General features: G+C 38.4%; 1 protein-coding gene across 1 annotated transcript; it reads left to right on the top strand.

The window, feature by feature from the left end:
* The first annotated feature begins 302 nt into the window (after window positions 1–302).
* Window positions 303–13,135, top strand: LOC132543594 (axin interactor, dorsalization-associated protein-like). The gene is made up of 10 exons (XM_060207108.1): window positions 303–418; window positions 2,509–2,572; window positions 3,044–3,097; window positions 4,347–4,401; window positions 4,595–4,685; window positions 4,846–4,892; window positions 5,333–5,461; window positions 6,220–6,342; window positions 7,173–7,290; window positions 12,972–13,135. Exons 1-10 carry the CDS (start codon window positions 303–305, stop codon window positions 13,063–13,065), a joined length of 891 nt encoding a protein of 296 aa, XP_060063091.1. The 3' UTR covers window positions 13,066–13,135.
* Window positions 13,136–15,281: the final 2,146 nt, after the last annotated feature.

Here is a 15,281-nt window from a genome sequence, read left to right on the forward strand (position 1 = left end):
TGTTAGTACCAAAGCTTCCGCAAAACCACAACAGGAAGTTAAAAGTAAAAATCGTAATGCGCATGCTTACTACGCCTGTCGAAAAGTGGCGAAATTTTTCCCATGGGATTAAAATATTTGGAATTCCGAACATATTTTTGTAATGCATGAAAATCAATTAATACAAATAATGATTTTTGTATGTAATAAATAAACGTTCAGTGGTACAAATAATGATAAGATATTAAATACAAAGTTTAATGTCGTAAAATTTCCATTCCTATTTATGATTTACCCGGGGGGATGACAAGAAAGGGAGTGACATGAATGGTTTCGAAGACCAGGATAAAGTTATCACTACCTGGCACATTGCATTCAAGCGATGCACAGACTTCGATTTATGGGGACAGCCGGTTGAAGCTATCGATGGATATCACAGGTGTGGGGTTTTCTGTTGTAGTAATAAATATTTTACTATCTATCTTCAGTTAGCTTCCTGAAAACAACAGAACAGTACGATACACTTTACTTCACTGTTGAGAATCGTCATATACACTTTTTATGAACAAGTTGTGTGCATAAATGTCGACTACATATTAAACTACATTGAAGACTGCACTGCACATTGATGTTTGCATGTGCAAAGTATCAATCAAGGTCGCTTTTCGCGTAAGCGGTTGAAACGGTTGGACCGGTTGAACAAGCAAGTACATATCGGGACCGAGGCTGGACACGGGGGATATTTGGTATTCGCTGATTGAGGGGTCCAGCCATACCTGTCCGAAACTACCTTGCTGAATATCATCATTTTTAAGAATTTCAGTTTAAAGTTGCTTCGATGCACTCAAATATTTCCGGAAGCATTGTGCTATCAAGTAAAAGTGAAATGGATTGTATCTTAATTTTAGTTGATGGTTTTATGATTGACACAAAGTTCCCAAACTGTGTGTTTTGAGCTTTACATGTGCTTTTGTGTATAGTGAAATAATTCCAGACCACCTGAACCGTTTTGACTGGGATGCGTGAAAGCGGTCCATGCCCAGTTTACAGAAATCATAGGGGATAGTGTTGATATACAGGAAGCGGGCCGCTGCGGTGTCTGACAGAACTTGTTGATATTCAGGAGGCGGTGTCTGACAGAAGTTGTTGATAATCAGGAGGCGGTATCTGACAGAAGTTGTTGATATTCAGGAGGCGATGTCTGACACAAGTTTACAGAAATCATAGGGGATAGTGTTGATATTCAGGAGGCGGTGTCTGACAAAAAGTGAAATATTTGCTAGTCTATAGTATTTTACATTGAAAATTGTATAAATTGGTACAGAAGAGGTAAATGTTGAACTTGGCTCATTATTTTATTTGATTTATTATGATATTTAGTCTGAATTTTCAGTGTATTGTACATGCTTTTCAGCATTGTCTGACTGTCTTGTCATTGTGTAATTCTGAGTTCTCGCACTCAAAATTAAAAATGAAATTCGCTTAAAACTTGCAACATCACACTGTTCTAATACAAATTATCCTATAAAAGTGAATGCAGGTAAATTCTGACACCACTGATCATGGTCATAAGTCAATATTTTTGTAATAATCAGAAGATTTAAGTATAGAAGAAATCTGTAGGATGGTCTTACGAGCAGATGCTTCCAACAATCATATAACAGTACTTTAACTGAGGTCATTATTTATTTCAATGCCTTTACTAGGAATCGAACCCAATACCCCTGGCCATGGCCGGGTCTGATGCTCAACAGATCGAGCTAAGGAGAAGTTCTCTCTAGCCGAGTGGTATATTACAGCTAGTATTTTACCAGGGTTACATACTCCCCCTCCATGAAATAACTGGTCTTTGAGTTTCCAGGGGTTACAGCGATGCTGGTAGAGCATGGCTAAGTATTATTCCCGGGTCCCTACATGGGTGCCAATGTAACAGAGGTCATTATATACTTCAATGTCTTCGCTAGGAATTGAACCCGGGCCCCCTGACTGATGCTCAACTGATCGCACTGAAGAGAAGTTCTCTCTAGCCAAGTAGTATATTGTGGCTAGTTTTTACCAGGGTTACAGTAATACAAAAATAAAAATGAGACATTGATTCAATGGTGCTGAACTCTACTAAAACACCTATAATTCACAGATGTGCGATTAGGACAACAAAAGTTATACTTTTGTAATTTATTGTCTTTCTCTTTCACATTTAGCAATCATCCTCAAATTATTAGTATGTACACTGTTTCTCTATACTAAGACCATATTTTCAATCTCGGTATGAAGTAAAGTTCCCCTTTCTCCAGTGGAGTACTGCTTCAGGCTTTTCAGCCTATCAAAATAATAAGGTGCCAAATATTGGAATGGAGATAATTTTGTTCATTTTATACACCTCCTAAATATTGAAGAGCACTGCTCTTGATCAAATCTCTAGCCCAAAGCGCTACACTCATAATACTAGACATTTTTAAAGTAACAGAAATGCTGGGTTTTAGAAATGTGTTTGTTGTGTGTATTATCAATATGAAATTTGCATTGTAGACTTTCCAAGCAGCTGCAAGAGTTCTGTGGAACAGACAGCCAGTTATTTACTGATGAACAGAAGGTAATCTCAGACAGTTCTAGGATTTTGTTCCATCAAGAATAACATAAAAGTTGTAAATACAAGCTTTTTAATTAATTAATCAATAAATCCTTCATTAGTAGAAAGGCATTTGACCTGTTATTGGCTTAAAAGAAAAAGGTGAGAGGGAGTGAGGGAAAGATAAATGGTTCAAATATACGGTAATTAATAGATGTAATACTATTTGTGTCCATTTTCATGTTACAAGAAAATACTATGCTGTTGTAATTGATGGATTTGAGTCTCTCTCAGATCATCTGATTTTGATTTTAAGTCCAAAGTAATAGTTTATAGGTAGATGTTTTGCAAATTATCTACTCAAAGTTTGGAGGTGACAATTTAATTTTTTTCATTATGAAATACATTAAGAAACTGTGGTATCCCAAGTTCCAAGCTGTAAGACCATGCTCATTCTTGTACGTGTTTATAATTTGATTTTCTATTTTTTCACAGAAAGTTCTCGGGAAGATTTCAGTTTGTTTGAATTTACGATGCAAGGTCTTACAGGTTTGTTTAGTTTAAGTCACAAATTACATCAGTGTTGTACATTAGGTCGAGTTGATACAACTACAAATGAAATGGCCACCTGAGAACTGAGAAATCAGAACTCTGAAATCAGAACTGTGAAATCAGAACTGTGTGAAATCAGAACTGAGAAATCAGAGTTGTGAAATCAGAACTGAGAAATCAGAACTGTGAAATCAGAACTGTGAAATCAGAACTGAGAAATTAGAACTGAGATATCACTCTGCATACATGTTTGATATCAGAAGGTCACATTAAATACAAGCATAAAAAGACAGGATGGAGACATGAGCCTGTAACAGAGGTCAATCTGTAGTTTATTGCCTCTGCTAGGGGTTGAACCAAGAACCTCCAGTCCACAAGACTAAGGTTCAAGTTCACTCTAGCTGAGCAGAATATGTTAAATAAACAGGTAATATTTACAAAGGTTACATAACCCCACTCCAGGAAGAACTAGTTTCTCAGGGTTTACTTTGATGTCTGAGAGGCAATGTTAAGTATTATTCCTGGATTTGGTCATGGACACTGATATAACAGGTGTCATTATTTATTTGAATATCTCTGCTTGGGATCAAACCAAGGACCTACGGCTTACTGGACTAATAATGGATTGGCTGAGTAATCTATATGTATTCACCAAGGTTACATTTAACTATTAGGAGAATCTTAGAAAGATACACAAATACATGCCATGTATTAAGGATGTACACTACCTTACTAAAGCAGTGGCTTTTTGTTCCCAAAAGAGTTCCTTACTTAGAAATCTTGGAAAAATATTTTAAAGGATGTTCCAGTGAGTGTTATGGGAGTTGGTATATCAAAATTATACTGGAAGGTATGCAGTGACAGTTCATTCAGAATTCAAAGATGTCAGAAAAGACAAATTAAGACAAGTAAATGAAAATAACACTAAACAAACATAGATCAATGGTCTATGTTGTTATCCTTGAATTTGTATTTTGTTTTGGTTTGGGCTAGCGTTCTTAGGGAGTCCATTTGGATAGGTGGATCCAAGACAAAAAGCAATAAACATGATATAAGTGATAAAACGATGAGAGGTGATATTGTGTGAGGTTAAGGAATCAACACCAGTCATAGAGCTATAACTGCTAATCAAATTTGAATATTACTCATAAAGTTGAATGAAACAAGATATTTTGTCAGGCTGTATAATGTGTATTATAATGAGTAGCCATAAACCATCTGTTTTATTTTTTGTTTTATTTTTCAGAATCCTGGATCTCCTGAGGGAATTCTCTTAGAAGATCTGAAACGCATCGGCTCAAGTAAGTTGAACTGGAAACCGTTATTTTCATAAACATATTAAATCCGCCAAGATGGTCACGGTGTCCAGTGTTCAGTCACATATTTTATAGATAATGGTCACGATGTCCAGTGTTCAGTCACATATTTTATAGATAAAGGTATAAAAAATACTCTATTGAGCATTACCTGGCATTATCATTATTTTATTTCCAGCTTTGAAGACGGTATTGAGTAAAAAATGTCAAGACTTCCCAGTGGATATAACAGTGGCCCAGATACGCACACAGTCCCTCAGCAATACACAGTAAGAAAGCTATTACAGAAAATAACGTTTAAACTTATTGGAATATTTTGATGATTGCAACGAAAAAAAATTATGAATGTTTTTACTAGACCTTTTTTTCATTCTACATGTGTGTTAGAAATTGTACTCTACTGAGTTGATGTTTACATTCTCTTAATAGGTTTCCAGTATCTTCAGATCTAGATGAGGAAAAGCAAGAAGGCAGAGGTAATTTTCATGATTGAAAGAGTAAACACAAAAACAAAACACAAGCAAACAAATTTGAATTAATTACATTACTTATATAAACATTCTTACTATTAACTAATTTTGTAGCCAGTTGCAGTTTACTTTTTGGGTATTAATTAAGTTTTGCAGTCACCAGTAACAGCTATCAATGTACTAATATTTTATAGCCAGTTGTAGTTTACTTTTGTATATAGTGTGTGTTCAATAGTCACCAGTGATAGCTCTCTTTTGGAAAGTTACTCCCTAAACCTCTCTCTATGAATGATATGTTGACCTTTGACATCAGTGGTAGCTGTCTATGTGTTAATATTATATCTTGAAGCCAATGGAAATTTACTGCCCAAACCTCTGTCTATGAATGATATGTTGACCTTTGACATCAGTGATAGCTGTCTATGTGTTAATATTATATCTTGTAGCCAATGGAAATTTACTGCCCAAACCTCTGCCTGTAGAGGGTATGCCCATGCTGACCATTCGGATAGAGAAAATTTGTCTGAAGGATGCACGCCAGTTTATAGACCCTTACATCACTGTATCAGTAAAAGGTAAAACTGCCAGAAGTCATAGGATCCACAACATTTTCTAAATGTCACCGCCCATTTCATTGTAATGTAATCTGACACTTAGCAGAAGTTTCTGTAATATGATATGACCATAGTAACAGTACGATACCATTGTTGCTGTAATATGACATGTTTATAGTTACAGTTAGATATCATTGTTGCTGTAATATGACATGTTTATAGTTACAGTAAGATACCATTGTTGCTGTAATATGACATGTTTATAGTTACAGTAAGATACCATTTTTGCTGTAATATGACATGTTTATAGTTACAGTAAGATATCATTGTTGCTGTAATATGACATGTTTATAGTTACAGTAAGATACCATTGTTGCTGTAATATGACATGTTTATAGTTACAGTAAGATACCATTGTTGCTGTAATATGACATGTTTATAGTTACAGTAAGATACCATTGTTGCTGTAATATGACATGTTTATAGTCACAGTAAGATACCATTGTTGCTGTAATACGACATCACAAAAGTTACAGTAATAAACAATCAATGTTGTAATATTGCATCATTATAGTTTTAGCAATATACCTTAAGGATTGTTGCTGTAATGACATTTCTATAGTCACAGTAATATGATATGATTAGTTACAACAATAAACCATTGTTTCTATAATATGACATAAGTGTAGTTACTGTGGTAGGCCATTATCATAGTTGCTGTAATTTTGTTATGTACTGTTACAGTGTAATTTAACAAAATTATTGTGTTGCCTTTAAAGACTCACAAGGAGGAAACCTGATGTCCCCACAGGAAACCCCAGTAGCCACCCGCAAAGAAAGTCAGCAGATTATTTTCAATATGGATGTGTACATACAGAAAATGATTGACAGTCTTCCTGCAGGTCTGTATCTGGTCACATACTATTACTGTAATCTGACTCATTATCTCAGGTCCATCTCCCCATCCTCTTCCTCATTGTCACCTTCATCAACATCATCCTTCTCACCATCACCCTCACCATTTTCCCATCATCAGCCAAACCTTGTGGTCATCCTTATATTCTCTCATCAACCAAAACATCACCCTTATTCTTACCTTGCAATCCACCCTCATTGTCACCTTCACATTGTACCCAGGACTTCTAAACAAAACTTCAGATGACCATGTTTGATAATATTGTGAGTGAATCAGATTAAAATGAAAATATCTGTTGTTAGTATGCTCCCAGTATTTACCATCTCAACTCATCATACAGAACACAAGTGTTATCATTGAGTGACAAACGAGCCCTGTTCTTGTAGAGCTGGTCTCTTGATTCCCAATAACACAAACAATCTGTCTTGCCACGAGATGGTGTTGTGTCTATTGATAACATCAATAGATGGGTTAATATTGATTATTGTGTATAAATGTGTTTATAGCTGGTATAAAATTTCACAGATGTCTTGATAACCTGAACTTAGTGAGAGTAGATCACTTGTAAATACTTGTTTGTTTGCAGTCGAGGAAAGTAGAAGTTTATTTCAAATAAGATAAGTTAATGGTATAGAAATCAAAATAGTGATCAATCAATTTCATTTACTTGATCACATGATGCAGTGTCATTTTTAGACACCAAATTTTCATCAAATTGATATTAGCATATCACTTCATTTACTGTATATGAATGCAGGCCAATTAAGCATCTTGGTTGCAAATCTTTCCCTTACAAACTTCCTTATTTTATTGCAGGCTTTGCCATATTCTTTGAGTTCAAGCACTATAAGCCAAAGAAGGCTGCGACCAGTGTTAAATGTTGGGCGTGTATGGAGAAGGATGAGATCAAGGAGGGAAATGTGGCTCTGGAACTGTATGTGTTAAATCTAACAACTAACCATGATAAACAGTTGCTTTAGAACTGTACATAAAACCTAACACCCAATAATGATAGACAGGGGCTCTGAAACTGTATGTAAAATCTAACACCCAATAATGATAGACAGTGGACCTGAAACTGTACATAAAACCTAACACCCAATAATGATAGACAGTAGACCTGAACTGAAGCTGTATATAAAATCTAAAAACCAACAGTGATAGACAGTGGCCCTGGAACTGTATGTAAGATCTAATATACAACAGTGATAGACAGTGGCCCTGAAACTGTATGTAAGATCTAATATACAACAGTGATAGACAGTGGCCCTGAAACTGTATGTAAGATCTAATATACAACAGTGATAGACAGTGGCCCTGAAACTGTATGTAAGATCTAATATACAACAGTGATAGACAGTGGCCCTGAAACTGTATGTAAGATCTAATATACAACAGTGATAGACAGTGGCCCTGAAACTGTATGTAAGATCTAATATACAACAGTGATAGACAGTGGCCCTGAAACTGTATGTAAGATCTAATATACAACAATGATAGACAGTGGCCCTGAAACTGTATGTAAGATCTAATATACAACAATGATAGACAGTGTTCTGTTATTGATTACAACGAGGAGGACATGTATTTTGCAGGAACACTGAACATTTATTCAGCACTGGTGTTTACATCATGGCAGCCGTCGAGCTCTCTCTTAAAACGAGGCTAACTTATGGTCTATATCAGAACACTATACTGCAATATTGACCTAACTATAAGTATAGTCTGTATCATAAAATGTAATGGCTAACACCACATCTCCCTTTCTAGGAACTCGGAAACAAAGTTCAAACACTTACTTAACTTGAACACTGAAATTTCAAATAGTGTAAAAAAGTCCATGACTAGACTACTTGACTAGATATCACTATAACTAAATATAACTAACACTACACCATGCAAAAGAACTACAAGTTCATTTTCTGTGGAGGTTTCGATAACCTTCCTGACCTTGTTCTATGGCTAGAAATATTAGTATCAGTTGGAGTTTGCGACGCGAGTCTGTCAGAATCAGCACACTTCGTAGGTGTTGGTGAGATGGTTCTTTCAACGTGAGAATCCACATCTGATTCCGGCTCACATGCTGATGGTTCCAGTTTGGGTGCACTTACAAGCTGACGTCTATTGCGACGAATGTTACCGAAGGATGTCGCAATCCAGTAAGACCTGTCGTTGTTGTCAATTGGCGATGTGACCTTTCCAGCGAATCCACCTCCTTGACCTTTGACCCACACAGTCTCACCAGGCCTTAGTTTTGGGAGACTCACCGCACGATGAGAAATGTCAAAGTTCTCTTTTTGGTTTTCCTTGTTCACTTCCTCCTTCAGTTTGACTTCCTCAAGATAAGGCCATTGGGGGTTAAGACTTGAAGGGTTTACGGGAAGAGTGGTCCGCAATTTCCGTCCCATCAGTAACTCAGATGGGCTATATCCATTTTGTAATGGAGTTGCACGATAGGCTAACAGAGCCAAGTACGGATCTGGCGAGTTCTGAATGAGTCTTTTCAATGTTTGAACCGCTCTTTCTGCCTCTCCATTACCTTGGGGGTAGTGGGGGCTACTCGTTGTGTGCCTAAAACCGTATTCGTTGGCAAAGTTCTGAAACACTGAACTGACATACTGAGGGCCATTATCAGTAACGAGGATTTCCGGAATCCCATGGCATGCAAAAATGGACTGCAAATGTCAGACAACAGCCTGTGATGTCGTTGACGTCAGTTTTGCAACTTCAATGAATCGAGAAAAGTAGTCTACGACCACTAGGTAGTTAGTGTTTCGAAGCTGACAGAGGTCTGACCCAACCTTCTGCCACGGCTTATCTGGGTGCTTACTCGGTCTTAGGGGTTCAGCTTGGTCATTCCAATGTTTTACATATGAGGTACAGTTCTTTACGAGGTCCTCTATTTCACGACTCAGACCTGGCCACCACACTGAAGATTTTGCTCGTTTGCGGCATTTAACTATGCCTTGGTGACCTTCGTGTAATCGTTGAAGGATTTCGACACGGAACTCGGTAGGTATCACCAGTTGATTACCTCTGAACAAGAGTCCGTGACATACCGATAGATCCTCCCGCACTTGCCAGTAGGGTCTTGTAGAGACTGTGATTGCGGGTTTCTCATAAGCTGGCCAGCCTTCCTGACAGTACTTCATTATGACACTACACACGGTGTCCTCGGCGAGCTTAGCTCGAATTCCGGCTAAACGCGGTTCTGACGCTGGCAAGCTCTCCATGATTAGGTGAACATAAGTTTCTGTTGCCTCCTGAAGTTCTGTGTCTTGGGGCTGTGACAGGGGCAAAGGAGACCGTGACAATGTGTCTGCAGTGTACAGAAGCTTTCCTGGTACGTAGGTAATATCATACTCAAATCTCACCCTAAACCTTTGTATCCTAGGAGGTAGGTCGCAGATTGCCTTCACACCTAATAGTGAGACAAGAGGCTTGTGATCAGTCTCAATGAGAAAATGCTTTCCTATGAGGAAGTCTGCGAATTTCTCTGTAGCCCAAGTTACTGCAAGTGACTCTTTCTCCACCTGTGCGTAGCGCTGTTCTGTGGAACTCTTAGCACGTGATGCATACGCGACTGGCTTCCAGGATTCGTTTTCCCCATTATCTTCAGACTGTAGGAGAACCGCTCCTAATCCATAGGCTGATGCATCTGATGAAACTTTAGTTTTAGCCTTAGGATCATTCAAAGCTAAGACTGAGGTCGAACCCAGTTCCTTCTTGATGGTTTCGATAGCCTTTACTTGAGGTTCTTCCCATATCCATGAGTTTTCCTTGTGCAACAGGTCGCGAATTGGCTTTGAGAGCTCGGCTATATTTGGAGTGAAACGGCCAAGTTGGTTGACCATTCCAAGAAATCTGCGTATGCCACTATGTTCTCAGGTGCCTCAAAGTCAACTATTGCCTGAACCTTTTTAGGGTCCGGTCTAATACCGTTCTCATCGATCACGTGTCCCACGAATGTTACACTCGACTGGTTGAACTCACACTTGTCGTGATTAAGGGTTAAGCCTGCCTTAGCTACTCTGCTAAGCACTTGTTCTAAACGTCTGTGGTGTTCTTCCTGACTTGAACCGAATACCAGTACATCATCCAGCTGGCACACTACTCCATCTATCCCTTCCAGGAGCTTGGTCATGCGCTTCTGGAAGTGTTCCGGTGCGCTAGATATTCTGAAAGGTAGTCTATTGAAGCAGAACCTCCCAAACGGCGTCATGAATGTAGTTAAGAGTCTGGAGGACTCTTTCAGAGGAACTTGCCAGAACCCAGATTTGGCATCGAGTTTGTAAAAACTCGCGCTCCGGTTAGTCGATGAAGCGTATCCTCTACACTCGGAAGTTGTATTGTTTTGCGACGTACCGACTTGTTCAGCTGTGTGAGATCTACACCTTGTTGTTTTTCTTTGGGACTACTACAAGTCCAGAGCACCAATCGGTAGGCTCATCAATTGGCGAAATGACTCCTAGCTTGGTCGTTCTTGACAATTCTTCCTTAACTCTATCGAGTAGGGGTAGTGGTACGCGACGCGGAGTAGAGAGTGCGTATGGTTTAGCATCTTCGCAGAGTTTGATTCCGTACTCTCCTTCAATCTTTCCAAGTCCTGTGAATAATGATGAATACTTGGATACTAGGTCGGGATTGCCCAATCCCTGTATGGCGGCGACCAATTTCAATAAACTCAGTTCATTTATAGCCGGTCTACCCAACAAAGGTATTTTCAGGGATTTCAACACATATATTTCTACGGTGGCTTGCTACACATTCAAATCTCCCCAATGTATAGAGTTTGTTCTGTCCAGGGCCATGGAGGATCTTTTTTCGAAGACTGTAACACAGGGCTGCCTATCTCCCTGTAAACGCTTATCGGAATAGCAGTTACGTCGGCTCCAGTATCTAATTTGAATTCCACCGGTGTGCCCTCAACACATAGCTTAATAAGCCACGGCTTGTTTCCACCTACATCATCAATAGTACCTAGGAACTCCTGGGTCAGTTCATCTAATTGAGATCTACACCTTTTCGCAAAGTGACCTTTCTTACTGCATTTCCGACATGTCGCGTCACACGCTGGGCACTTTTCCCTGCTATGATTAGGCTTGAACCTGCACCTAGGACAGGAGCTTGACTGAGATGTGTTTCGCCGCTGATTACTCTTGGTAGTAATCTTTTCTGTACCTCTGTGACTTTTGTTCCTTTTCCTAGTAACCGCGTCTACATTACTCGTCGAACTACTAGTAGCCTCATCTCGAACAATTGTCTGTTGTTTTTGGACTGCCTCTTTCTGTCTGACTTGTAACACAGCCTTTTCCAGCGTTAGTTCTGAGTCTAACTGCATCTTTTCTGAAAGACAACTGTCTCGTATCCCCACGACAATACGATCACGAATCATTTGATCTCTCAACGTGCCATACTCACAGTACTCGACCAAATTATAGAGCGACATGATGAAGCTGTCGGCAGATTCACCCTCATTCTGTTTACAGTGATTGAATTTTGCCCGCTCGAAAATAGTATTTCTGCGTTTTACGAAATGATCCCTGAATTTGTCTGTCACATCTTTATACTTTTTCCCATATTCAACAGACAGTTGAAACGATTTGAATATGTCTTCAGCATCGTTCCCCATCGCATAAATCAATGTGTTTACTTGTATGGATTCCTCCTTCCCGTTCAGCTCCGAGGCTATTCTGAATCGCTCGAAAAGTTGGAACCATTTCGGCCATTCGTCGGGCTTAGTAAAGTTAAAGTTCTCTGGGGAAGGGACTCTATAAGTGGCCATTGTTTGTGGATATAGTGTCTATACTGGCCTTATGCTGAAGGGGTTACTGGTTAGGGCTTCACAACAACGCACGTGGACTGCCGGGTCAATCACAAAACTAGTTCATAAATGGGATTAGCGCTCATGACAACAGTCTGACCAGCTACCGATGTGTTCCTTGATACTCCCAACATCTTCTGACACCCTGATCTGTTATTGATTACAACGAGGAGGACATGTATTTTGCAGGAACACTGGACATTTATTCAGCACTGGTGTTTACATCATGGCAGCCGTCGAGCTCTCTTAAAACGAGGCTGTCCTATAGTCTATATCAGAACACTATACTGCAATATTGACCTAACTATAAGTATAGTCTGTATCATAAAATGTAATGGCTAACACCACAGACAGTGGCCCTGAAACAGTATGTAAGATCTAATATACAACAATGATAGACAGTGGCCCTGAAACTGTATGTAAGATCTAATATACAACAATGATTGACAGTGGCCCTGAAACTGTATGTAAAATCTAAGCCCATCATAAAATAGTGAATGTGAAGATGATCACATAAAGATGTGAAGGCCCCCTGTCAGATGGGCAGTGTTGATGAATTAAGAGCTTTGACCATGACATATGAAACACTTCTGGTTTAGATTAGATGAAATTTAAATCATGAGACCTTGCTTTTTCAAAAAATAATTCTCTGTTGTTGCTATGTGGATATTAATCAGTAGGGATTTTCATTTTTATGTCACATACATTTCATACAATTAACTGAATTTCTCACACTTCATACAATTTCATGCATTTCATACACCTAAGTGAACTTCATTGATTTTTTTCAGATACAAGAAGCCAACTGATTACAAGAGAAAAAATATCCGCCTGCTGACCGTAAAACCTTTGTTTCTACACATCAAGCTGTTATTTAATATGTAAAAAATTTGATGTACCATAGATCATGCCACACAACTCATACTGGATTGACAAGTGGACAATTATTGTTAAATTGAAGACAAGTGTATTTTTATGAGATTTTATGCACTTTTCATATTGTAAGATCTGTGTAATCTGACCTATAAGTATTACAGAATCTTGTCTAATCTGACCCCATGGTATTACAGAATCTTGTCTTATCTGACCCCATGGTATTACAGAATCTTGTCTAATCTGACCCCATGGTATTACAGAATCTTGTCTAATCTGACCCCATGGTATTACAGAATCTTGTCTAATCTGACCCCATGGTATTACAGAATCTTGTCTTATCTGACTCCTGAGTATTACAGAATCTTGTCTTATCTGACTCCTGAGTATTACAGAATCTTGTCTTATCTGACTCCTGAGTATTACAGAATCTTGTCTTATCTGACCCCTAAGTATTACAGAATCTTGTCTAATCTGACTCCTGAGTATTACAGAATCTTGTCTTATCTGACTCCTGAGTATTACAGAATCTTGTCTTATCTGACTCCTGAGTATTACAGAATCTTGTCTTATCTGACTCCTGAGTATTACAGAATGACTCCTGAGTATTACAGAATCTTGTCTTATCTGACCCCATGGTATTACAGAATCTTGTCTTATCTGACCCCATGGTATTACAGAATCTTGTCTTATCTGACTCCTGAGTATTACAGAATCTTGTCTTATCTGACCCCATGGTATTACAGAATCTTGTCTTATCTGACCCCATGGTATTACAGAATCTTGTCTTACCATGGTATTACAGAATGGTTTGTATTATCTGACCCCATGGTATTACAGAATCTTGTCTTATCTGACCCCATGGTATTACAGAATCTTGTCTTATCTATCCATGGTATTGACAGAATCTTGTCTTATCTGACTCCTGGTATTACAGAATCTTGTCTTATCTGACATGGTATTACAGAATCTTGTCTTATCTGACCCCATGGTATTACAGAATCTTGTCTTATCTGACCCCATGGTATTACAGAATCTTGTCTTATCTGACCCCATGGTATTACAGAATCTTGTCTTATCTGACCCCATGGTATTACAGAATCTTGTCTTATCTGACCCCATGGTATTACAGAATCTTGTCTTATCTGACCCCATGGTATTACAGAATCTTGTCTTATCTGACCCCATGGTATTACAGAATCTTGTCTTATCTGACCCCATGGTATTACAGAATCTTGTCTTATCTGACCCCATGGTATTACAGAATCTTGTCTTATCTGACTCCTGAGTATTACAGAATCTTGTCTTATCTGACTCCTGAGTATTACAGAATCTTGTCTTATCTGACTCCTGAGTATTACAGAATCTTGTCTTATCTGACTCCTGAGTATTACAGAATCTTGTCTTATCTACAGAATCTTGTCTTATCTGACTCCTGAGTATTACAGAATCTTGTCTTATCTGACTCCTGTGTATTACAGAATCTTGTCTTATCTGACTCCTGAGTATTACAGAATCTTGTCTTATCTGACTCCTGAGTATTACAGAATCTTGTCTTATCTGACTCCTGAGTATTACAGAATCTTGTCTTATCTGACTCCTGAGTATTACAGAATCTTGTCTTATCTGACTCCTGAGTATTACAGAATCTTGTCTTATCTGACCCCATGGTATTACAGAATCTTGTCTTATCTGACCCCATGGTATTACAGAATCTTGTCTTATCTGACCCCTGAGTATTACAGAATCTTGTCTTATCTGACCCCTGAGTATTACAGAATCTTGTCTTATCTGACCCCTGAGTATTACAGAATCTTGTCTTATCTGACTCCTGAGTATTACAGAATCTTGTCTTATCTGACCCCATGGTATTACAGAATCTTGTCTTATCTGACCCCTAATTATTACAGAATCTTGTCTTATCTGACCCCTAATTATTACAGAATCTTGTCTTATCTGACCCCTAATTATTACAGAATCTTGTCTTATCTGAAGTATTACAGAATCTTGTCTTATCTGACCCCTAATTATTACAGAATCTTGTCTAATCTGACTCCTGAGTATTACAGAATCTTGTCTTATCTGACCCCATGGTATTACAGAATCTTGTCTTATCTGACCCCTAAGTATTACAGAATCTTGTCTTATCTGACCCCATGGTATTACAGAATCTTGTCTTATCTGACCCCTAATTATTACAGAATCCTAATTATTACAGAATCTTGTCT

This window comes from Ylistrum balloti, unplaced genomic scaffold, assembly GCF_031769215.1.
Source record: "Ylistrum balloti isolate Yb309-2 unplaced genomic scaffold, AGI_CSIRO_Ybal_v1 Utg369758, whole genome shotgun sequence".
Lineage (NCBI taxonomy): Eukaryota > Metazoa > Mollusca > Bivalvia > Pectinida > Pectinidae > Ylistrum > Ylistrum balloti.

Coding starts and splice junctions, on each gene's coding strand:
- LOC132543594 (XM_060207108.1), top strand. CDS start 303: ATGAATGGTTTCGAAGACCAGGATAAAGTTATCACTACCTGGCACATT. Junction 2,573..3,043: donor TATTTACTGATGAACAGAAG/GTAATCTCAGAC, acceptor ATTTTTTCACAG/AAAGTTCTCGGGAAGATTTC. Junction 4,686..4,845: donor CAGTCCCTCAGCAATACACA/GTAAGAAAGCTA, acceptor TTCTCTTAATAG/GTTTCCAGTATCTTCAGATC.